The sequence below is a fragment of the Chlorocebus sabaeus genome, chromosome 21 (assembly GCF_047675955.1).
Source record: "Chlorocebus sabaeus isolate Y175 chromosome 21, mChlSab1.0.hap1, whole genome shotgun sequence".
Taxonomy (NCBI): Eukaryota; Metazoa; Chordata; class Mammalia; order Primates; family Cercopithecidae; genus Chlorocebus; species Chlorocebus sabaeus.
In genome coordinates this window covers 127179669-127206361 of record NC_132924.1, presented here as the reverse complement: position 1 = coordinate 127206361, position 26693 = coordinate 127179669, and the positions used below count along the sequence as shown (strand labels likewise).

The following is a 26693-nucleotide window of genomic DNA, read 5'->3' as shown; positions in this document are numbered from 1 at the left end:
GACAGTGGTTCATAGCATGAAAGTTGAAATGAAAAAGCAGAATAGTGCTTTGTTCTGCTGTAGCTGGGAATGCCAACATTGGACAACTCAAATCTTTTGCACTATGCTTGAGAACGATGGCAAAAGTGCTATGATTATCTCCTCGGGGTTCACAGATACATTTTATCACATGGGTGAATTTGGAAATATAGAAGCTGTGAATAATGAGAATAGATTATAAGCATTTCTAGTGAGCTCTTACTATAAACAGTGTTGTAATAAAGATCCCAATTTATGTCTTTGCTGATATATGTGTGGTTTTCACATTTTCGTATAGAATAGATATCCACGGGTAGACAATTTACAAGTTTTAAAATTAAATAGGTATCACCAAACTGTTTTTCAAAAATGTTTTTGGAATGTGCACTCCCACCACAGATGTATGAATGCATGTTTTCTTCCCTTCTCTGGAAGCATAAGGTGTTTTTCCTTCAATTTTGACCCTCCTATAGATGTAAAGTGGAGCCTCATTGATAGTTTAGTTTCTATTTCACTGCTTATGGATACATTTGATCCATACTATCCATGTTTTAGGCAATGTTGATTTGATCTTTAGAAAACTGTCTATCCACTTTCCCTTGAAAATACTCTCCATGCTTCCATTTTTCTCCTCCTGTTCATTTTTAAACTCCTGCCTGTCATGCTCTTATCCCCACCACGCAACCACAATCTCAAGGTTATCAGAGACTCACTTTGCTAAGTGCCATAATTTCTCAGCTGTCATCTTAATTGACACAGCTGACCAGTCTCTCTACTCCTCAAAGCCCTGACTGTACCTGGCTTCCCGGACACTCATCACTTGCTTTTCTCCTACCTCCCTCACCGGTTCTTTTCATGCTATTTTGTGCTTCTCTTTGTTTTCCTGAGCTCTGAATGTTGGAGTGCTCAAGGATTGATATTTGGATCTCCTCACTTCCTAGGTGGTGTTATCCAGTCTCATGGTTGTAAAAACCATGCACTGGCTGGCTGAGGATTCCAACAGTCATGTCTCCAGCCCAGACCACCTGAACCTGCACTGGACCTGGCCTTGAATTTCAGACTTGTCTGGCCAACTGCCTCCCTGACATCTCTACCTGAGTGTCACATGGATACCTCAAGTCAATGGGAATAAGCAGAGCCCTTCTACTCCACTCCCACCTGCTCAGCTCCTGTAACCTTTTTCCTCTTCTCAGATAGTGGCAACCCCATTAGCTTGGTTATTAGGTCAAATTCTTGGCTATCTTTTCTCTTTCCCTCTGTTTTACATACCCTACATCTATGTGGTTGGAAAATACCATTGGTTTACCTTCAAAATAGGTTTGGAACCATTTCTTCTCTTTCCCACTACCATTACCCTTGTGTAAGGTGTGTGCATTCTTTCCTGAGGTACTGCAGTGGCCTTCTACCTACTTTCCCAGGTGGCCAGGGGCATCTCTCAAATATGCAAATCACATTGCTCCCCTAGGAAACCCTCCCACAGCTTCCCGTCTCACCTGTGGGAAAAGCTAAGTCCTTACTGACCAGGCAGCCCTGCTGGACCCAGTTCCCTCTTAGCTCTCTGCGTCCATCTCCCAGTATTCTCCCCTCAGTCCCATCCCCTTCATTCCAGCCACGCCAGTCTCTGTCCATCCTAGAGCAAACCAGGCACACGCCATTCTCAAGGCCTTTGCACTTCCTCTTTCTTCTGCCTGAAATGTTCTTGACCTTTCATTTCTTTTGGCTTTTTTTCTCAAGTCACCTTCTAAGTGAGGCCTTCCATGTCCTTCAATGGCTAATAAATCTAGATATTAACAGCCTTGCCTCTAACTTTTTATAACCCTTTTCTCTGATTTATTTCTCTAGGTCTAATCATATTAATACATATTATGTATTTTTTAACTTATTTATTTTAAATATTGCCTGCCTTCTTCATTAGAATATAAACACCTTGAAAGGAAGATTATTATAATTTTTAATTTATCTCAGTAATGTTTTGTAGCTTTCAGCATACAGAGTTTGCCCACATTTTGTTAAATTTATTCCCAAGGATGTACTATAATTGATGCTTTGTACATATAAAATACACGTATATTTTAGTTTAAATATTCAATTGTTTATTGCTAATATGCAAAATTCATTTGGGTATCTTGACCTTATATTCTGTGGCACTGATAAATGTAATTATTTGTTCTGGTAGATATTTTCTGTATATTTCTTAGAATTTTCTACAAAATCATATCTCCTGTGTATATAGGTTTTTCCTTTCTTTTCTATCTAGCCACTTTTTATTTCTTTTGGTTGCCTGTTGCACTCTAGAGAACTGCCAGTATAATGCTCAGTAGAAGTAGTGAGAGTGAAGAACCTTGCTGTTTTTCCTAAGCTTAAGGAGAAAGCCTTCATTCTTCTCCATTGAGTATATTTGCAGTATTTTTAATAGATACATTTTATCAGGTTGAAGATATTCCTGTCTCTTTCTAGTTTGCTCAGAGTTTTTATAATGAATGTGTGTTTAATTTTCTCAAATGCTTTTTCTGCATCTATGGAGATGATTATGTTATTCTGCTTTTTCAGTCCTAGTCTGTCAATATGGTAAATTACATTGCTTGATTTCAAAGGTTAAACCAACCTTGCATGCTGGGATAAGCTACCATGATGTATTATCCCTTTTGATATATTGTTGGACTCAATTTGCGAGTATTTTGTTGAGGATTTTTGCATCTGTGTTCATGAGGGAAAGTCATCCGTGGTGTTATTTTCTTTCAACTTCTTTGTTTGGTTTTCATTTCAGGGTAATACTGGCCTAAGAAATGGACTTGTGCAATATGTCTTCCTCCTCTTCTATTTGTCTAATAAGTTTGTGCAGAATTGGTACTATTTCTTACATAAATGTTTGGTAGAATTGATCAAGTGAATCAATTTGGTCCTTGAGTTTTAAAATATGGGGCTTTTAAACTACGAATTCAATTTATTACACTAACATCCAGTAATTCAGGTTACTTATTTCTTCACTGGTGAACTGTAATACTTGTTGTCTTTCAAGGACTTTTCTGTTTCATTTATGTTGTCAAAATTATTAATGTGTTTGCTTGGTGTCTGATATTGTTCTTTTCCATCATCTTTGCTCTTGATTGATTTTATTGTTCTTTCTGAAAAACAAGCTGGTCATTTTTTCTAACATTTTTCGGTTTTCTATGTAGTTGATTTCTGCTCTTTTATTACTTTTCTTCTGTGTGCTTGGCATTTTAAATCTTTTTTTTTCCTCATTTTTTTTTAAGTGAAAGCTTAGATCTAATATGAACAGTTAAAGATATACATTTCCCATTAAGTACTGCTTAGTTGTATACCATACATTTTGATATTATGGCTTTTATTTTCATTCACTTAAAACACATTCAGTTTCTTCTTTGGCTGATTTGTTATTTAGAAATATGTCGTTCAATTATCAAGATATATTCCAGATATTTTTCTGGTATTGATTTCTAGTTTGTTTCTGTTAAAGAACATACTTTGTATAATTTCCATCCTTTGAAATATATTGAGAGGTGTTTAATGACCCAGCATATAATCTACTCTGGTGAATGTTTCATGTGCACTCAAAAGAATGTGCATTTTTCTATTGATGAGTGGTGTGATGCACAAATGTCAATTCAATTGACTTGGTTAATAGTGTTTTCAAGACATTTATATCCTTATTAAATTTTTTTTACATGGTCTATCAATTATTCAGAGGGGATTGTTGGGATCTACAACTTTAATTAAGGATTTGTCTATTTCTTCTTTTGGTTCAACCAATTATTGCTTCAAATATTGTAGCTCAATGCTAGCTGCATACATCTTTAGGATTCTTAAGTCTTCTTAATAAACTTACTACTTTATCATTATGAAATATTTCTTCTTATTTCTGGTAATATTCCTTGGTATCTATTTTATCTAATATTAACATAGCCATTCAAGATTTTCATTGACTAGGGTTTGGATGGTATAGCTCTTAAAATCCACCTTTTTTTTTTTTTTTTTTTAGATGAAGTCTCACTCTGTCATCCAGGCTGGAGGGCAGTGGCATGATCTCAGCTCACTGCAACCTCTGCCTCCTGGGTTCAAGCGATTCTCCTGCCTCAGCTTCCCGAGCTGCTGGGATAATAGGCGCCCACCATCATACCTGGCTAAGTTTTGTATTTTTAGTAGAGACAGGGTTTCACAATGTTGGCCAGGTTGGTCTTGAACTCCTGACCTCAGGTAATCTGCCAGTCTCAGCCTTCCAAAGTGATGGCATTACAGGCATGAGCCACTGTGCCCAGCCTTAAAATTCATTTAATTTTAATCCATGTCTTTATATTAAAATTAGATAACATAGATAGCCTATAATTGGATCTTTCCTTTTAAACAGAATTTAAAATCCTCCAGGAGTATTAAGGGGAGCTTGTAGGCATAATGATATAGGAAATCTGTCCTTTAAACTGTCAGTTATATTCCACCCTATATTAGATCAGATTTCTTAATGCCACCATGTCCAAGAAAGTTCTAACATGTTCCAAAGGTTTTATGTGTTTATATTTTTGCTTTCCATGTCAGTGTTTAGAGTAGGACAAAGGTTCAGATAGAAGTCTTACATGAGATTACATTCAGAGGAGCTGGGCATATCGTATTGTACTTAAAGAACCCTTTGAAGAAAAGAAGGATATTTTAAAGAACTAGTTAACTAAATTCTACAAAAATTTCCACCAAAAACCTAGCCATATGTTGACAACATTGATCATTCCTGGCACACTTCCTTCTGTCACGTAGATGTAACTTTTCATCTGGTATAATTTTTCTTACTCCAAAGAACTTCCCTTAAGTTTCTCATAGTATAGGTTTATGGCCAATAAATATTGTCTGATTTTCTCTGAAAATATATATCTTTAAATATATACTTTTTTTATTTTTTATTTTTTGAGAAGTTCTCATTCTGTTGCCCAGGCTGGGGTGCAGTGGTATGATCATTGCTGACTGCAGCCATAAACTCCTAGGCTCAAGAGATCCTTCTGCCTCAGCCTCTTGAGTAGCTGGGCCTACACAAATTCTTAATCTTTATTTTTGAGAGAGATTTTGGTGGTGTGTAGAATTCTAGAGTGACAGTGTTTTATCCCTCCCAGCACTTTAAATGATCTCATTCCAATGTCCTCTGGCTTGCAGCCCCTCTGTTGAAGAGTCAGCTGTTCTCTTAGGTTTGTTCTTCCAAACATATCTCGCTCCTTTGGCTGCCATTAAGGTGTTCTATTTGTCAGTCATCTTAAGTAACTTGATTATCATATTCTTTGTTACTATTTTCTTTATGGAGTTTATTGAGTTCTTTACCAAATGTGGAAGAAATTCAGTCATTATTTCTTCAAAAGTTTGTTTTATCATCTTTTCTCTCTTCCCTTTCTGGAACTTTAATGACAGGTATATTAATCTACTTTTTACTGTCCAACAGCTTATTGACATGCTATTCAGGCTTTTTTTTTTTTTAAGTTTCTCTTTGTTCTGGTTTTAAGTAGTTCCTATTGCTACTGCTTAAAATTTAGGGTTTTTTTGTTTGTTTGTTTTTGTTTTCTTCTGTGGTATCTACTCTGCTGTTCATCTAGAGAATTTTTAATTTTTTTTTTAATCTCTGGAAATTTCATTTGGGTGTCTTATAATCTTTAATTTCTCTTATCATCATGTTCATGGTTTTCCTTATAGCCTTGAGCATTTGGAGTATATTTATCTTAGCAGTTTTAACCTGCTTTTCTGCTAATTCTCTTATCTTTGTTATCTGCAGGTCTGTTTCTATCAACTGTTATTTCTCCTCATTATGAGTCACATTTCCCTGCTCCTTTGCATATATCATGTTTTATTTTTAAATTAACACCGGATATTTTTAATTCTCTCTTGTTGAATTTAGGACTTTTTGTTTTTCTTCAAAGAATATTGGACTTTTTATGACAGGCAATTAATTATTTGTGGATTAACCTGACTTATTCAAGGTTTTTAAAAAAAGATGTTTTAAGGGTTATTCCATAGTGGCCATTAGTCACGCATCACTTCACAATATGTCTGATATGTTCTGAGAACTGTATCATTGGGCGATTCTGCCATTGTACAAACATCACAGAAAGTACTTCCACAAAGCTAGATGGTACAGCCTACTCCACACCCAGGCCACATGGCAAAGCCTGTTGTTCCCAGGCTGCAAACCTGTACAGCATGTCACTCTACTGAATACTGTAGGAAGCTGTAACACAGTGGTAATTTTTGTATATCTAAAAATATCTAAACATAGAAAAGACACAATAAAAACACGATATTATACTCTTAGGGGACCAACGTCCTACATCCATTGTTGACTTAAGATGCCATTATGTGACACATGGGCTATATTCTAGGGCTAATCGAGCCTCATCCTAAGAAACTACTTTCCTGGTGTCTCTGTTTAATGTCTCACGGTTAGAATAAACTTAAATAATTCCTGACAATATGTGAGCTCTGGGAATACTTCATCTCATAGAGTCCTGTAATTGTTATTTCCTTGGAGTTTTATTTTGTTTGGCCTTTTGGTGTTTCATTCTTCACATATAAAGATCAATAATTAACTGAAGTCTCCAAGGGAAATCTATGTATTAGGCTGGTGCAAAAGTAATTGCAGTTTTTCAAACACCGCGTGTTCTTACTCATAAGTGGGATTTGAACAATGAGAACACATGGACACAAGGAGGGGAACATCACACACCGGGGCCTGTTGGGGGGTGGGGGTAAGCGGAGGGATAGCATTAGGAGAAATATCTAATGTAGGTGGTTAGTTGATGGGTGCAGCAATCCACCGTGGCACATGTATACCTGTGTAACAAACCTGCACATTCTGCACATGTACCCAAAAACTTAAAGTATAATAATAATAATAATAAAGTAATTGTGGTTTTTACCATTAAAAGCAATTACTTAAATAGATTTTGCGAATATTCTCTAGTTAGTTTCCTCCTTTCAAGTACTGTGTCTCATAAACTGCAGCCATCTTCTTTTCTTGAACTCTGACTTCTGTCTTCTTAACTTGTCAAGACTGCAGGTCTTGAATTTTTCCCCTTGGTGCTGCAGTCCAGTATTCACGCAGAAAGCCCACAGGATGGCATGGTTCATTTATATGTTTTTCTTTTCTCAGGGATCACAGCTGTGCACTGCCTGTTGTCCAATATATGAAAACTGATTTTTTCTCTACATTTTATCCCATTTTATAGTTGTTTATGTTAGGAGGGTAATTCTAATCCTCTTATAGTCTCATGGCCAGGACCAGAAGCCAAGAAGCAAATTTTCATCTGTTTTGCCACAGCTCTATTCCCAGTGCCTAACAGTGACTGTGTTATAATAGATGCTCCCTAGAGGTTTGCTGAAGAAAGGAATGATTACATGCTCAGCTGTTACAAGGGTGGCAACAATGGGGTTGATGTGCAATAACACCAAAAGAAACCAGCAAAGAATGCAACTTTCTACACTTAGAAATTAGTCCGGGTCACATTCCTTGATGGAGGGTCAATTGCTAATGATATCGCTGGAGACAGTAAGAATTTCAGTTTTCAATTTGAGAAACTCACCACTGCCATAGTTAGGTGTGATTCCATGCATTTCTGACCACCACAGTCTCCATGCACCCAGCAGTTGTACACATTTTGAGCTGTAGGTCTACCTTCTCACCAAGTGCAAATAATGAATGTGAAAAACATCTAACACGTTCTAGAACATTTGCTCTATGAATCAAAGATCAATTTCCCAGGCAAAGCAGGCCTTGGTTTAAGGCTTGATTCGGCTAATTCTAAAATATTTTTGTTCATTTTCTATTATTTATTTGTCTTTTTGTACTCAATTTGGAAAAATTCCTTGTCAGTTGTAGATATACTCCTTTTACTTGTTACCTGGATTGTAAATATTGTCCATTATTTGTCTACTATTTTTGTCTTTTTTAAAATTAAAATTTAAAATGTTATATGGAAAATTAAATATGGCTATCTTTTATAACTTCAGAATTTCCAATTATGATTAACAAGTTCTCTCTTTTTATGAAACCAAATTACAGACTTTTAAAAACATTTAAGCCTCTAATTCAATTGGAACTTAATTTTGTATATTTGTACAATGAGACTTACATCACGTCTTTGTAGATGAAGAGTTAGGTATGCCAGCACTGTGTTCTAAGTGTGTCACCCTACCCCTGGTGTTTCTCATGTCAAATACTCATTTACATTGGAAGCTTCTTTCAAATTCTCTAGTTTTTCACCACTCTCTTTGCTATTCCTATACAAAGTTTGATGGCTTTAAGCTTGGACTATGGATTCAGAAAGCCTGTGATTCATATCCTGTTTATACCATTCACTATGAGAGACGTTGAAATTTTCTCAATTTTTTGTGTCTCTGTAAAGTATTGTTAATATTTATATCTACTTCATACTTGATACACAAATTTAATAAAGTAATTACAATACCTGGTACATAATAAGTACTCAAAGTGTTAGCTATTACTGTTGCTGAGTTGAATATAATGTCATTCTTATGTGTTTTCACTTCTGGTAAAAGAGTATACATTACTATGCATTTTGAAATGCTTTCATGGCTACACAAAGGTGTTTATTCTTATATATGACAATCAAGATCATTTTGCAAAATGTTTAACACTAAAGTTGTTTCAGAGTTCTAATTAGGGTTGTATTAAAGTTTGATATCAATTTTCAAGTCATTAACATTTAAAATATTGTTTTCTTATTTAATATTATATCATTTCTTTAATGTTTTCAAAATTTTAACAAGATCTTATAGTTTGCTTTATTCAGTCTTCTGGAGTTCATGTCAGATTTATTTTATGTCTTTTTATATTTTTGTTCTTTTTATGAAAGGAATATGTTCTTCATTTTCACTTCAAGGTATTTATATTGGTGAAGAGAAAAGTTATTGATTTCATAATATATTTCTTGTATTTAGCCATATTGAGATATATTCTTATTAGTTTTTTAAAAACTAATGTACTTTAGGTTTTTCAGAAATAAAATTCTATTATGAGAAAAAAGATGTCTTTTTTTTTCTTTTATTTTCTAGTTCTTATTTCAATCATTTGGTTTGGTTGCACTTTCTTCAAGAACATATTAAATATTAATGGTGATGATGAGTATTCTTGCCTGATACCTGACTATAATTGAAATGGTTTTACTGTTTGTCATTTAAATGGTTTTCACTGATGATTGGTTTTTGGTAAACAAACTTTAGCATATTTAAGCAATTATGTATTCTTACATTAGCAAGGATTTTTATTAGGAGCTATTGATAAACTTTATGAGATCCCTTTTTCAGCATCTAGCGACTTAATCATAAGGATTTTTCTATCATTTTGTAGTTCTAATACATTTTGTTGATTGATTTCCTGGTATTTAAATGCTGTTGTAATCATTAAACCTTACTTTAGCATATTATGATTTTGGTACATAGCTGAACTCCACTTGTTAATATTTTGCTTATAACTTTTTTACTTACTAAAGAGATGGGTGTTTACAGTATTTCACATTTTGCATTACCTGGGGCTACCAGTTATATCAATAACGCAGTTTTTAATAACATTACGCTGACTTTAAAAATACTGGTCTACATGTATGATTATCCCATTTATATCAAATTCTAGGCATGTTTCTGAGGAGATACATATCTAAAGGATTGGTTTGCTTTTCCTGTAGTAGATAAATACATATGTGATAATAAATGCAGAGAAGAAAACGTGGCTGTTAGTGGAAGAAAGAGATATAAAATGACAATGCCCCCAATTTGTCAAGTAATAGAAGGGAAATGAATGGTAGATAGCATAAATATACCCAGAGGCTTTTTTGAATACAACCTCCAAATGAAACACATAATAAAAAAAACCCTAAATATACAAGATGAATAATGATCAACAAAAGACAAATACTGCAAAGATTGTTACAGGAGGATGCCATGTGCAACTCTGTAGGCGCACACATCAAATTTAACATAAATAGATAATCATATTCTCCCTTCCTGGTCAATGAGAAAGACAGAACACTTGGGCCTGGAGATAATGTTAATGATAGTGGCCACAGACTGCCTCTGGGCCCTGAATTCACCCAAGAGTAATTTAATTTTGAATCAGACAGACTCAGGTGCTGCTCCCAGCACTGCATTTACTGAGTCAGAGAAAACCTGAAAACACAGATGCTACAGAGCAGAGTAGAAAGATGATTAAATATCCACATTGAAAAAGTGTCCAGATGGTTTACAGCTCAGTTCTGTCTAACCTTGAAACAGATCGTTCCCCAGGACAGCTGTGTCAGCCCTTTTTTTTTTTTTTTTTTTTTTTTTTTTTTTGCATTAGGCTAAACTGACTCAATGTTTTGCATCTCTAGTCTTTGTTTTAGGACAAATGTAGTGGCTTCCAGGAGCAATCAGGTGATATGTAATGATGGACTCACAGACATGAACACAGTGTCAGCCCCATCTTACAACTGCAGCAACCAAGGCTACAGCTGGATCGTGTATGCAGTCTAGAAATAATTTAGTGTGGAATTAGACAAAGCTGAGTTCAGCTCTCAGGACTATCCGTTATCAGCTGAGTGACTTAGAAAAAGGTTTTTTAACTTCCTTTTTTCTGATCTTTAAAATAATAATAAAGTACTGAAGCTTACAGAGTTCCTAAGGATTTCGGTTAAATAAGATAATGAAAGTAGAGTGTTTAGGATTCTTTAGTCACACCGTAAGCACTCAAAGTATCAACTATTAGTTAATAAACTCTACATATACCTTGTAGTAGCTTATTCCTCAAAGTGGCTTTGGTTTTCTGCTTCACAATCTGTTATTCTCCCCACTTCAGTTTCTGAGTTTGACATCTCCCCACCCAAGAGCAAGGCTCGAAAAACCCCAGACAACATAGAATATTATTTAATCTCATCTGCCTGTACACAAAATGAAGTCAAGTGTTATTGGTTCTACTCCTGTGATGTAACTTAAACCAACTTCTCCTCTGTGTCTTCAAAGCCATTGCCTTAATTTAAGACCTCCATCACATTCACCTGGACTTGAAGCAGCCCCTGTCGATGTTTTGTTTACAGTCTTTACCTTCTCTAGACCTCTTTTTTTATTGGTTACAGTTATTTTCCTAAAGCACAGTGGCTTGGTCCAGCTCAAAAATTCTAACCCGCCTTGTGTTGCATGGTGACGTCTTGTTCCTGTGTAAAGAATCTCACCATGAGTTCTCCAAACTGTTGATGTGGCTGATTATTGTATGACCTACTGACCTTGAAAAAATGCTGATCGGTTTCTGAATCAAGAAGTTTTATGAATTTTCTTGCATACAGACATTTCAGCCTGCATGTTGCAATTGGTAGCCAATGATTGTAAGCCCTGTATCATACCCTGCAATGAAAAGGACAATTCAGATATGAGGAGTCCCCTCCCTTCTCTTAAGCTTTCTTATAAAAGCCTTTCAACTTGTAACAGACTTTGGAACACTCTCAACTTTGTTGGTGTGTCTTCCTGGGCTGATCCTCACATTTGGCTTCCAATACACCTTTTATCAAATTATTTCTGCCTCAACAGACTTAATTTCTGTCAGCATGATGGTGTAGCCAGTAGGCTTTGGAGTGACCTCCCTGGACCATCCAGCACAGCTTCCAACCTTCATGCAGATCCTGGGAACAAACCCATTGTGAGCTTGGATGCCCCTGCTGGGTGCTACAGATGAGTTCTTCCTGAAATCAACAAACTTCCCGTCTTGGTCGAAGTTGTGATTTTTTTTGAAACTGGCTTTCTCCTTGGCTAGAAAATACAATGTCTTTCTCAGAACGAGTGTCCTTGTTACAAATTCAAGGTAAGGGTTTTTGCTGAATTTTAGGGCAGGGTAAAATAGCTCTGTGAATTTTTCCCTGGAGGTTAGGGGTGAAAGCACTTTTCCTTAGTGATGGCATGAGGGGCACTTTCGCTCCACTGCATAGCTGGTCTCACCCAAAATAATCACAATGGAAAGGAGGTCCTCTGAGACTGAGAGTGCACTGCCTCTAATCAATACCAGCTGGTTTTATGCACAATACTTTTGGTCCTTTTACCTGCAAGGGCTTAGATAAGTGGATCCACCTAACCTGGCATGGTCATAAGCAGCAATGTCCAAAATGGGGATCTTTTGAAATGCCTAAAATGATTTACTTGGGCACACAATTGGAAAAAACTGGATTTAGAATCAGACAAATTGAATGGAAGACTTACTTCCAACAGCACCTAGAAGCTTCTATAAGAAATTTTGAAAGAAAAAATGTCTCCATTCAAGAGGTAAACAAAAGGATATTCGCGACTATTGCTGCACTGAAAAACACTTCAGAGACTTTGTCCCTTTCACCTCCAACAGCTCCTCATTCTTCATCCGTCTCTGCTTGTTCCCTCAGCTCCTGTACATTTCTTAGGCAGAGATTTTTGGAATTTCACAATGCACACATTTCCTTCTCTCTCAAAAGAGGGAAATATATGAATTTGGAACAAAAGGAGCAAATGGAAGGACTACAGCATGAGAATGAAATTACTGAGATTATAAAAATACAGATCCACAAGTTTTTTTCTGAACTGAAACTAATGAATGATACCAACTGATTTATTGCAAGCTTTGCCAGACCATTTACGATCCTGATCTTCCACTGGCATTGGTAAAATAGATTCAGCCACTTGTATTAAAATGGAATGCTTAATTGAACAATTAATAATCTAAAGGAAAAAGATAGATAAATGTTTAGAAAAGTTAGGCCCTCAGGTCTAATAAGTCAGAATCTTGAGCTCAGAGAAATCCTATATCTGTGTCTAGCACAAAAATTTTGCTCTTTATGCTACAAAGGCTGAAAGGAAAAAGTACCACCCCCCCCCCCAAAAAAAAGAGAGAAACTGCTAAAAAATTTTTCTTACCTGCATTTCCTAATCAAACAAGACCAGCAAACACAAGATAGATCTGTTACTATTTCAAGACTACTTGGAGATTTTGTCTTTATTATGCAATTTGGTCAGTTTTTAGGTAAAATGTAAACGCTGAAAATTTAGCTCATGTGAAACTTACAAAAAATGGTAAAAGAAGTTTTTAAAAATCAAACTTAGGTGGAAACTGCTTTACCCAAACTTTTGGTCCGCAGCTTTCATCATAGGGGTAAAAAAAGTTTAGCCATATGAATAGTCCCAATTTTGTCAGAAATGTAATTTGGATCCAGCTGTCTTTTATAAATTAGTGAGTTTGTGTGGTGAAACCCTGTCTCTACTAAAAATACAAAAAATTAGCCGGGCGTGGTGGTGCACGCCTGTAATCCCAGCTACTCAGGAGGCTGAGGCTGGCGAATTGCTGGAACCTGGGAGGCGAAGGTTGCAGTGAGCGGAGATCGCGCCATTGCACTCCAGCTTGGGCAGCAAGGGCAAAACTTCATCTCAAAAAAAAAAAAAGAAAGAAAGAAAGAAAATTCTAAAATGAAAGCTGTAAAATCTTTATTTGTTTGTGTATGTTTAGATGTGTTTACACGTATTTAGATGTATCATTTGTTGTGTCTACCTGGTACCAAATCAACATAAATAAATGAGCACTCATAAATTAGTAAACACAAATATTTCTCAAGTTCACGTGACTTAAGTTAATCTTTATCTTTAATAAACAAGCTGGTTTAAAAATTATTGATAAAAGTAGAAATGTCTTCAAGATTGTCACCACTCCCTTTTGTCTCATTATACTTGGAAGACATTTTTATATTTGTCTCTGATAGATATTTTTTTATCATCAATTGTTTTTATTGTGTAATAATTTAATTATTTCTCTTCATACTACTTGAGAAATAATAAAATGAAGAATCACTTCTTACCTCTTTGAAGTGAAATATTTCTATTTGTTTCCCTTAATGTTATTTCCGTTCACCACCTGCCTAGAAATTCTTAATCTAGCATATTCATGGCATTACTTATCTTTTTCTTTTTTGGGGGTTTGGCACAAAGGTTATAAAACTACAAGCCCAGCCAAAACCAGAATGATTTTTGTGTAATTTTTTGATAGATAAGACTAGTTTAATCTTGTTGGTTAAATGAAAACAGCTGTATCTTCTGAGTTATTAGCAAAATACCCATATATTTAACCTAAACTCCTTCCTTAAATGAGTATCTGATATTCGCAGGCCATAAAAATGGTTAACAAGGAAGTAACTTGAAATAATGACTAACTTTGTCCAATATCTCAATTTTCACAAGCAATCCAGGTAAACTGTTAAAAATAAATAAATTAGGTAAATATAAACGGGATAAACTTTTATAAATAATTTTTATGTAATTTTCAATCTTTATGTTCAATTTAAATACTACCCATTAAATCTTTATTTCCAAATAAAATAAGAAAACTATACCATAGCAAAACATATTTCTAAAAATTATAAAGGAGCTATTTGTATTTTAAAACAATCAGGTAAAGTATACTTTTGTGAATAAAATTGAAACATTTTCCTTTCTCTGTACCTGAATTCTCCAGAATTTGTAAACTATGCCTCGACAGCTAAGGCCAAAATAATGATCGTCCAGAGACTGGAGGTTGATTCATTACTCAGGAGAATGGCAAGTAACCTCATGTCATGATCTACTCCATGTTGCTAGCAACCTGGCCCACATGCGATGACAAGGTTTGTTCTCCCCACTCAGGGACGTGACTTCTTGGGAATGAGCCTTCCCAGAGCCAAGGAAGGAAAGAAGGATGTCTACCCTTCTAACCTAAGTGGAGACTGATCATCAGTGCTTCCAAGGTTAGATTTTTTTTTTTTTAATCAAAAGAGGGAAATGATACCCTACAGGTCACATTAGGCAAACTTCCAAGTTAAGTCACCGGGGGAAGAAGTCTCGTGTGTCATCTTGTTGCTAAGTAAATAATCTTACTGTGGGCTCTTCAAATTCTCGACGTCCTGTGTGATTTACTGACATTGAAAAGGGTGCTGATTTGCCTCTGAATCATGAAGTTTTACTGATTGTCTTACACATAGGCATCTTAGCCTGTGTGTTGCAATCCATCTTCAGTGATTGTAATCTCTTTATTGTACCCCTTCACGATAAAGGACAACTCTGATATGAGGTGTCCCCTTCTCCTAAACTTTCTGAAAGTCTTCCAGCTTGTAACAGATTCTGGAACACGTCCAACTTTGTTGGTAGGTTTCCCCAGATCGATTCTCACATGTGGCTTCCAATAAACCTTTATTACATTATTTCTGCTTCAGTAGCTTTAATGTTGGTTGATACCTTTCCGTGTGCTACAGACTAAAGACTACACACAATAGAAGCTTCCCGAAGACCTCTCTCCATCTTTTCCCTAGACCTTCCAGCCACAACTTTTCAAGCCCCTCCCAAAACAACCTACTAACCACACTGTCTACCCCTGAAATGTGGATTTATCCACCCTTTCCATTTTGCCTATTATGCCATTTCAAACTTTTCTCCCACATTCAAGGACTGCTGAAATGTTCCTTCTGCAAGCCTCTATCTAGAGCTCATAGCAATCCTCCTCTTGATCTTTCTTACCTTGTTCTCATTGCGCATTGGATTAATACCTCTGCTGCAAAATATATTATGTTGAAACAACTACTTCTTTTATATGCAGGCTGAAAGCTACATAAGAGTAGAAATCTGTGTTTTATTAATCACTGTATCCACCCACCACCTTGTCTAGTCAGGGCCTTGCCTAGAGAAGGCCTTCCCTGACTGTCACATGGCAGAGTATACGTGTGATGGAGGCGTGATGGTACACCACCCTCTGCCTGCAGGGAACAGTAGCTCTGGGGCCAGAAATATTAAACCACTACTGTACTTCTTTTCAGATTTTTTTTTTTTTTAAGATGGAGTCTCACTCTGTCACCCAGGCTGGAGTGCAGTGGCACCATCTCGGCTCACTGCAACCTCCGCCTCCCGGGTTCAAGTGATTCTTCTGCCTCAGCTTCCAGAGTAGCTGGGACTACAGGTGCCCGCCACCACGCCCGGCCAATTTTTGTATTTTTGGTAAAGATGGGGTGTCACCATATTGGCCAGGCTGGTCTCGAGCTCCTGACCTTGTGATCCACCCACCTTGGCCTCCCAAAGTGCTGGGATTACAGGCATGAGCCACTGCGCCTGGCCTCTTTTCAGATCTTTTAAAGACATAAATGTAAATACTCATCTACTGTACTTACTTATTATTTTATTTTATTTTGAGATGGAGTTTCTCTCTGTTGTCCAGGTTGGAGTGCAGTGACGTGATCTCGGCTCACTGTGGCCTCCACCTCCTGGGTTCAAGCAATTCTCCTGCCTCAGCCTCCTGAGTAGCTGGGATTACAGGTACCTGCCACCACGCCTGACTAATTTTTGTATTTTTAGTAGAGATGGGGTTTCACCATGTGAAACCAGGCTGGTCTTGAACTCCTGACCTCAAGTGATCTGCCTGCCTCGGCCTCTCAAAGTGCTGGGATTACAGGTGTGAGCCACTGTGCTCAGCCTCATCCACTTCAAAAAGTAATATAATAGTCTATGCAGTAAAAGGTAGAATAAGTAAGTAAACTATACTTGTTTTCTGTTCTATCTTGTATTAACAGAAGTAGAAAAAGAAAAGGCAGGAGAGAGAAAAGTAGGACGAGAAAGAGAAAAGGAAAAAAAAAAAAAGACGAGAGAGAGAGAGAGACCATCTGAGACACAGGAGAAAAATGAAATAATGACATAAGGGCACAAAGACGATCCGGGGAATTGTACAGACAGAGACGAATACAGATGATACCGAGACAGTTGGTGCTACAATTTCTCACAATGTGCAATGTTCTTGCAGAAGACATTGAGTTTTTATGTCACCCTTTTGTTCCTGAACTACAAGGGATTTTGAACTCAGAGGTCAGTCTGGTTAGAAGTCAGCGAGTGTGGGTCACTGCAGGGCTAGTCAGCCCATGTCCTGTCTGAGGGGCCAGCTGCCTCCTAGCTCCAGCCAAATTTTGTTCTCTGGGAGCAAACGAGGATCTTGCTGCTGCCAGATCTTTGTATTTTTCAAGAGACGCCAGAAATCTGGGTGTTAGTTTGTAAAAACCACTCTGTGGGCCAAACAAAACACGTCAGTGGGCATCGCGAGCTGCCAGTTTATGCCCTCTCAACCGTACACAACACCACGGCTGTTTCCCCTCACAGTTTTCACTGACATGCTAAGTAAAACCCAGCCTCGGATTAGAGATGGCCCACAGGCCATTGCTGGCCCAGTGAAGTTGCAGCCACCGTCCTGGTTATCAGCGGTCAGTGAACTCAGGACAACAGGAGCTGAAACTGAGGCTAAGCCCACTTCCCCGGGGCCAGCCTGTTCCTGGCTGAGATGACACCTGTCAGAGCATCCTGTGCTTCCTGTTCAACAGTGCACTGGGCTCTGTGCACAACAGAAAAGAGAAAGAGACAAGAAAGTGGGCTTCTTTTTCCTTCCAAATTTACGCTGTTTCAGAGCTGAGAGGACTAGCGCATGAAGCACTTGACAGACATTAAATGACATAGAATAAAGTGAAAATTATAGATGCAAGGGTCAAGTATCCAGTGGAGTTTATTTGAAGAAGTAAAAAGAAAGTAGTCTCGCGTTCTAATCTCAGCCACATTCTGGAGTTCCTCTGGTAGCACAAACAGGCCTATTATCTGTTCTTCTTATTTTGGAATGATTCTAATAATACTTGCCTATTTATGTCTTTTTCTGGGAAGAGTCAGAATTAATTAATTTTTAGAGACAGAGATAAAAATTCAAATTCTACATCTATGATTATATAAAATCAAGAGGGATATAACTTAGAAAAAATACATTTCATTTAGATGTTAATTTGGTCATTAAAATAAGCAATTAAAACAAATAAATTAGTAATTAAAACAAGACATAAAAATGGAGAAAGCCTGACATAAGCATAACAACAGAATGCTTTTTTTTAAAATAATCGACTTATTTTCCCTTTCAAGAATTTCCAGGAACTGTCTACAGCTCTTACATATTCATTGTGAGAAGGCAGTCTGCTGTTTTTGAAAGATGAAGCCAAACTTTTTAAATCCTGATTAAAATTATTGAATAAATGGCCTTGAAATGGCAATTATGGAAATCACCGCACTAGAAAATAATACACAAAATTTCACCATCCAACAAGATTAAGTATTTTCATAGTTCAGTATTCACTTTCTAGCCTTTCAATATATATAGTTGTTAAACTAGTATATTGTATTCTTTTTAAAATTTAATATAATATCATAAATTTTTTTGTATCACTACATACCCTTCATACCTATTATTTTAATTAATACATCATATTTTATCTTTTTTTAAAAAAGTTATCTCATTTTCCTAGTTTCAAGTATTTTCACTATTAACAAGTAATGCTGCAACTTTGTACATTTTAGATTATTATGAAGCATTCTCCGGAGCAAATAAAAATGCGTCAATATTGTTACTGCTCCTGAAATGTATTGCCAAGTTGCTTTCCAAACACCTGGCAGAATTTAAGTGATACAATGAATGACTATATAAATCTTAACACTTCTTGTCACCGCTAGCATTATCAGTAAAAAGGGCCTAAACAGTATGAGTGACACAGGTCAATACAGTGATTCATTCTGAACTGGTGCATTAGGTCCACAGCACTATCAATGGAAGTTAAGCCAGAGAACTGTTCTTAGAAATTCTTAGTTTCCTCATCTCATAAAAGAAGAGTTTGAAAGACACAATCTCTAAAGACTATTTCAGCTTTAAATATCTAAATCTTAAGCACTGGTGAAACACTTCATCCTTCTGATAATTTTTGCTCCATTATGTTTTAAAAGAATTGGAGAGATGGTGTTAAACTTTTGTAAGAATTGAGTCCCCAAGAAATCTATTTAATTAAATTCAGCAAAATGTATTAAGGCTATTTTAAGTGTATTTTTACTGGAAAAGAAGGCAAGAAGGAAGGAAGGAAGGAAGGAAGGAAGGAAGGAAGGAAGGAAGGAAGGAAGGAAGGAAGGAAGGAAGGAGAAAAGGAGAGAGGGAGGGAAAGCAAAAAGAAGTCAGTGTCCTGCTTAGAAGAGAAAAATTCATGAGAACTTTAGGAACCAGGCAACCATTGGCCAAACATCCAAAGATCGAATTTTGGACCATGAGATATATTTGTGATGGTTCATTTTTTAGGAAAAAAAGAAAAAACAACAAGATACATAATAGAACAAAGGTCATTTTATAAGATGTGCTAACTTGTTGAAAAGAGTCTTATGAGGAGCATAAAAAATAAAATAACATTGACAACTAAAATTGTTTTTAAAAGAGTAAAGTATAACGTCCCGGAATTTCTGTGACATCAAACACATAATTCAAGTAAAAGTGAGCTTAGGTTTGATCGTTTATTGATGTTTAGAATTCTGAGAGTGCCTCCTGCTGTAATTACCAGCTCTGGATGCCTCTGCCTCACTCTGGATGCAGGGTACACCCAGCTTCATGAGGGATCGCCCTCAAAACTAAAGGGGCATGGATTCCACTGTCTGCTGCTGCTGCCTGGACCCACGAAGCCACCCACATGTGGCAGCATCCTTGTCATGCTCCTCTGGACTTGGTCATCCTCTGTATCTTCCTTCATAGAACCACCCCACTCCTCCTGCCTGGGCCTTGAGCCCGACCCAGGCTCTCTGGTCTAGCCTAACGCTCTGGAATCCACATGTGGCATATACCCACGTTCCAGCTGTTACATCTGTAATTCAGTCCTATGACACTCCTGAGGGATAAGACTGGACATTCAGACCTTGTGCAACTGGCTGGGGTCCTGCTGTTCCTGAGCAGAGCACAAGGCCAATGCCGGGAGGTAGATCTGAAGCTCAAAGTCATGACCCTAGCAGAGCACAATGCCAAGGCTGGAAGGTAGATCTCAAGTTCAAAGTCATGACCCTAGTGCTGAATACCTCTCCACACCTCTCACTCACGTGGATGTTTCTGGAAAACTGCTCAACTCTATTGATTTGTTACTCTAGAGCAGTCATTCATAAAACACATAGCAATGGAGCACCTACTATGTGCAGGTCATGGTGCTGAGCATTATGTGGGAGACAAAATTAAATCCCAAACAGAACCTGCTCCAGTGAGCTTAGAACTGGGCCGCGGTCTGTATAGCTGAGGAGAGATACTTCAGAGATGATGTGCTTGTGCTTTGGGGACAACTGTACCTTTATTTGATTCATTTTCTGTAGAAATGTAGACAAACACTTCAAAAATTTTCAAAAGAGGAAATGGATCAAGACATTTTGATAAATGTTTTCTAAAACTCAATTCTTAGCTACTATCAAATATGATATGCTATCAAATAATAAGGATCAGGAAATAGCCTACTATATATATAAACACATATGTATATACATACATATATATACACATATATATACATACACATATATATAAAACAAAAGAATGCCCCCCAAATTGTGAACCATAATATAATCATCATAGAATTTTAAATGTATACACATATAGAAACTCTTTTTTTTTTTTTTTGAGATGGAGTCTCACTCTATTGCCCAGGCTGGAATGCAGTAGAACAATCTCGACTCACTGCAACTTCCACCTCTGAGGTTCAAGTGATTCTCTTGCCTCAGCTTCCCAAGTAGCTGGGATTATAGGCATGCTACACCATGCCCGGCTAACCTTTTAATTTTTAGTAGAGATGGGATTTCACCACATTGGCCACACTGGTCTTGAACTCCTGACTTCAAGTGATCCGCCTGCCTCGGCCTCCCAAAGTGCTGGAATTACAGGCGTGAACCACCGCACCTGGCCTGAACTCAACAATATAAAGTGTTTGTAGTATTGTGAAATATTTCATGATTTCTACCATTTAGAAGCACAATAAAGGATGATTGAATTAGTACATTTAGTCAAAAGAAATTGTTTGGGGGAAGGCAAGGTGAAATACCTCCATGTAAATACAGAACTTAGCACAAGTTCTGAATTTGCTTAATCACCAGAGATCTTAAAAGCTTTCCTGCTGGATTGACATAATGTTTGCAGTGATTTGCAGGCCCTTCCATCCACTTGTCCCATGTAAGAGCCAATCACAGTAAGCACAGGAGCAAAGAAGAAGCTGGAGGCAAACAGCTCCAGCTTTGGTACCTTGCAGTGACCAGTTATGATGAGGGTCTGTTTTTACTGGGTGGGGAAGAGAATGAGGTTATTAGAGGTTAAGCTTGTAGGGAATATTTTAAAATTCTGCTGACCACATAATTTACCAATTCCTTTCCATTTCTCAATCTGTTTAAGGCTCTTTTATAGACCAACTTAAAAATTACAGTTGGTCTCAGATTGCTTTTTATCATTTATACAAGCTCACAGCTTCTGGAATTCAAATGAGAAGAAAACACCTGATCAGTCACCAGGAAGGCAAGAGAACAGAATATGGAAGAGCTACTGCTCCCCATTCCCAGTCCAACGTCCTCCTTTGGGCTGTGGACAATCCTCCAAGCTCTGGCCCCTGTGGAACACCAGGCTTCACCTTCTCAGTACTTGCTCATGAAAACACACAGAGCATACACATATTCCATTGCTGGATCTCACAGAGTACCCACGTTCTGGGCTGGCAAAAGAAATCAGCTTTAATTTGGAGATAGAGCAATTGAGGCATGATAATTTTAAATGACTAAGTGGCTCTGTGGAAATTAAATCCAGATTAAATTAAATTAGAATGCAGACTGCTAAATGACATGTTTTTTGTTTTCTTTATTTTGAGTCTGTTGACAGGAGCATTTAAATGTAGCTTTGAGAAAGGAATAATGAACCCATTAGGCTGTACACATTTGGTGCTTAATAAATGTTTATAAAATGAATGGAAAAATGACATTTTAAGGAAAAAAAAAAAAAAAAAAAGGATTGCATTACATAGAATAAGCCAGCAAATTTGTGAGATGAGGACTTTTCTTTACCCATGGTGGTTTCTGAAGTCACCTTATTAAAGGGGACTTGGCTAAAATAACTTCAGTTAAAATATATGATCTATTACAAGCTATTGATTTTAAAACAAGAAGGCGGCTCACATGCATGTATTTCATTGCTAAGTGCTGCTGTTTTGTACAACACTGCCTTGACTAAACTGACATCCTCACAGGAAATAATAACATTCTGACATTAAAATGCACTCACGCTCAGCAACAGTCTGATCATTTTATCCTCTCTATTAATATTAGAAAACCATTTCTGCAACGTTAGTATTTCTAAATGAGTTGAATCAGATTCTCTTAAGGGAATAATTCTATCAAAGATGATTTTTTAATGCAAAAATGCAGGCACATGCATTTGTCCTAGGTCCTACTTTGCAGAATACTATTTCATTCAATCAAGTGATGGTTTTTGGAACTACGCCATCATCCAACAGCGCGAGGCCTTCCTTACACCTGCAGTCTATGTTAAGGGCAGCATCCACCTAATATTAAATCTCAGCAAACCTTTTAATAAAAGGTATCTTTATGCAAAAGAAAAGAAACGACAGTATTTAACTAGCAAGTTACATGTTCTTTAGGAGGGAGAGGAAGGCAGCACAGTATTTCTGTGGGTCTGGGGTGGGGTGGGATAAAGATGAAGCCATCCTTCCTTCTCCCTGGAATGCAGGCTTCTGGGACCCCACCTGCATGCTCCCTCAGCCATCAGTGAGCTGGGAGACTCATGCTCTAAGTCTGGGCTCAGTATCCTTATCTGTAAAACCAGGGAACCGATTACTTTTTTTTTTTTTTACAACCTCCTCTAATCCTGGATTATAGGATTCTAGGATTTCTGTGTTTCTGATTCATACCAGAGCCCTGTTATGATCGCTGTAACTCAGGATTCACAGCCTGTTTCAATTCTTGCTTTTAAACATAGATTTAACCTTAGTTCCGTCCTTTGATTTCCCCAGTGTCTCAAACAAGAAAAGAATCAACTGCTTAGAGTTGGAGATTTATTTATTCTGATAAGAGTCTGAACATTTTGTAAACAAACAAAATGTTAATTATCTTTAAATTGATTTTGGTATATAACTTCTGTCAATGTTTCTAATACATATCTTTAACCACACATGAACATCGAATCTTAATGCCATTTAAATCTTTGGGGTCAGATACAGTGGCTCAGGCCTGTAATCCTGGCACTTTGGGAGGCCAAGACAGGAGGATTGCTTGAGTACAGGAGTTCAAGACCAGCCTGGGCAACATAGTGAGATGCTATCTCTACAAACAAAACTGAAATCAATTAGCTGGGCGTGGTGGCACGTGCCTGTAGTACCAGCTACTTAGGAGGCTGAGGTGCGAGGATTGCCTGAGCTTGGGAGGTCAAGGCTGCAATGAGCCATGATTGCACCACTTCACTCCAGCCTGGGCAATGGAGCGAGATCCTGTCTCAAAAAATATACATGCGGAGCATCCCTCAGTATGTACCCATTTAAAGACCCGAACTCAACCACCATTCAAACTGGCCAGAAAGAAACTACCTTTATGATCTCTGGAAATACAGGACATTATGCCACATTATGAGAAAGAAAGAAAATGTGCAATTGGAAGAATTAGAGAAATAAATTATTTTTAATACTCTGGACAGATGAACAAAAAATAGATCAGCTAAAATCCTTTCTGTAGTGGGACTTTCTCATCTGCTGTTAATTTTAGTGTAAGAATATGAAATCCAAAGGTCAAATCAGGTTCATTTGCCCTAAATGTCTGTAAATTTATCTATATCTCTATATCTAACCGCTAACAAACTAACTCAGATCCCTGTGGAAGAGCTCCTTAACCTAGAAAAGTATATTACAAATAAAATTTTGATAATAAAACTGCATATACCCTCTGAAAAAAATATACATATATTTGGGAAAACAAGTTTTCCCAAATTAAAAAGCAGTGGCATTCATATTGACTCAGTATTTGCTTTAACACGTAAGCATCACTTAATATAATTAGGGTAAATACAGTCACAGTACCTAAGTTAATACTTACTATGCATGTGGAGATGAGCTTTTTTTAAAAGGGATTGAGCAAATTCCCCTGAAGTATTCTACATGCATTATTGCAATTGTTCTGTAAATGTGTAAAAGCCTTAGGACTTTATCTTTTAATTATATATGATATGCAACACTTGTTCCCAACACCTGCAGAGAAATTTCCCGGACACTGAAAGAAACAGTGCTTTTATCTTATTAAATTAGTGTGGTTTCAATTTCACATTATCTTTGGTTGCTCAGCCTGTAGTATTACAAGTTTATTGCTTCTCCTTGGCTATGCAAAAAGTTGAAACCAAAAGTCATTTTCTGCTTTATTGACTTGCAGGAAGAAAAACCGAAATTATCCTGGTCATTAAAGAGAGTACTTACAATTTTTTTGCCTTCTATTAAGACAGTAGAAGTATTTGTTTCAACATTCCACAGTCTCACTGTTCCCTTCTGTTCTCTGTAGATGAATTCTGTATCTGTAAGAGAGGAAGTAGGAAAAAACCACGTGAAACATCAAATAACTCCCCTCAGCTTTTGACGAATGCTTATGTAAAGTAAAATCGCTAGTTTAAAAAAAAAAAAGATAGACTCCCACTCATCAAAGGGCCCTTTCAATATGGTGCAATACACCTAAATTTTCTTTGTTTTTTTTTTTTTTTTTTTTTTTTTTTTGAGACGGAGTCTCGCTCTGTCGCCCAAACTGGAGTGCAGTGGCCGGATCTCAGCTCACTGCAAGCTCCGCCTCCCGGGTTTACGCCATTCTCCTGCCTCAGCCTCCCGAGTAGCTGGGACTACAGGCGCCCGCCACCTCGCCCGGCTAGTTTTTTGTATTTTTTAGTAGAGACGGGGTTTCACCGTGTTAGCCAGGATGGTCTCGATCTCCTGACCTCGTGATCCGCCCGTCTCGGCCTCCCAAAGTGCTGGGATTACAGGCTTGAGCCACCGCGCCCGGACCCTAAATTTTCTTAATCCAACCTCACATGATGCTTCTCTCCTACTTTACACACTGACATAGAAAGCACAGGCGCACACCCAGAAAACCTTTGGAACAGCTAGAATGTTCTTGGGCAGGACACAAAGAGCAGATTAAGAAAGCAGCTATTCCAAGAGGCCAAAGACAACTGCTAGTAAAGGGACTAATTTCCTATATACAACTTTGGAGTAAATCTGTATGCAGAATGCCTGCGGCCCATAGCCACATCCTGCAAAACGTGCTTTCATCTGCTCCACAAGCTCCCCTAGGTGCTCTTGCTTGGAGGAGTTAGCTGCTTCGCTGCCGTGAATACCTTTGAATCTAAACATCTCATAGATGCTGAGTCTGGCCTCTTATATATGAACAACCAAGATTTCAAATTTAGAAAATTAGGAAAAACGCTTACTCAAAATAGTATGCATATGGACACGTACTTATATATCTCCTATGAATGAAAGGGCATATTTCTGAAAGGTAGGGTTGTATAAAAAAAAAAAAAAAAAACTCCCCAAAATCAATGAGATAAAAACACTCCAACAGAAAAAAAAAAAAATAGGCAAAATAAATACACCAAGAAATGTTATAAAACAAAAATAGTGAGTAAGCACATGAATAGACTCTTAAAGTCATTAACACTCTGATGATGCAAAATTAAAGCAGAGATAGGTACCATTTTGCAGCCACTACCTTAGAAGACAGTAAGAAAATCTCATATGGGAAAATTACTTCCTGAAACATAGGGTTGTAGGTTGAGAGGCAGGGACCACAGTGGGGAGAAGGAAAACACTATCTTTCTGAGTGAAGGCAGTAACCTTGAGCCAGTTTGATGGTAAAGGCATTTCACATATAATAGTTGATGACTGAAAAACATGATGCAGACTGGATTAATTCAAAAGCAGGGTTGTTATAATTTAAGTATGTGTAGATTTTATGAGGAAAATGAAAGTCTATCACTATAATGAAAATTTCATCATCGACATGGACCTGGATCAATCTATTTTACGAATTATGTAAATTACATCCAAAGATTCCGTGCTAAAGTTAACAGACGTTTTAGGTGAAATTGTTTTCATTTATTTTCCTGGTAATACTTTCATGGACAAACCAAATGAGTCAATTTTTCTGTTTCTTAAGCAAACACACCAAGGTGCATCTATCGAATGAGCTATCTCCCATTACAAGCATTCACATGGAAGCCTCTGCAATCATTTCAGTGAAGTTGCCCTCATATAGCAAATTTTAGAATTTTTTTTTTTTTAGAAAGCACTTAAGTTTGTTAGTTATGTAAGTTGCAAAAAAGGTTACTACTTAATTTGATGGTCACCTTATCTCCCTTTGTTCACTAGCTTTTACTTTGAATGAATTTCTAAATATCAACTTTGCCTTCAGTGGATAAAGATTTACTGCCTTTGACCCCCGCTCAGGAGTTCCAAGTTCTCTGCTTTTACCCCACCCCCACATTACTGATCACAGTGAAACATAATGATTGTTTTAAGAGTGTGCAGTGGGGAGCTGAACAATGAGAACACAGAGAAGGGAACAACATACACTGGGGCCTGTTGCAGGGGGGCAGGAGGAGGGAGAACATCAGGATAAATAGCTAATGCATGCAGGGCTTAATACCTAGGTAATGAGTTGATAGGTGCAGCAAACCACCATGCACACATTTACCTATGTTACAAACCTGCACATCCCGCACATGTATCCCGGAACTCAAAGTAAATACATACATAAAAAAGATTATGCCGTACTACATTTGAGGTACA

At 37.3% G+C, this 26693-nt stretch overlaps 1 protein-coding gene across 5 annotated transcripts in view; it reads right to left on the bottom strand.

Annotated features, from left to right (window-relative positions):
- DPP6 (dipeptidyl peptidase like 6) overlaps window positions 1–26693 on the bottom strand; it is a 1156796-nt gene that overhangs the window by 336433 nt on the left and 793670 nt on the right. For all 5 annotated transcript variants that reach the window (XM_073009533.1, XM_073009535.1, XM_073009532.1 and 2 more), the window contains exon 4: window positions 24336–24430. In XM_073009533.1, coding sequence (XP_072865634.1) covers window positions 24336–24430 — 95 coding nt within the window. The remainder of the gene's footprint in view (window positions 1–24335; window positions 24431–26693) is intronic.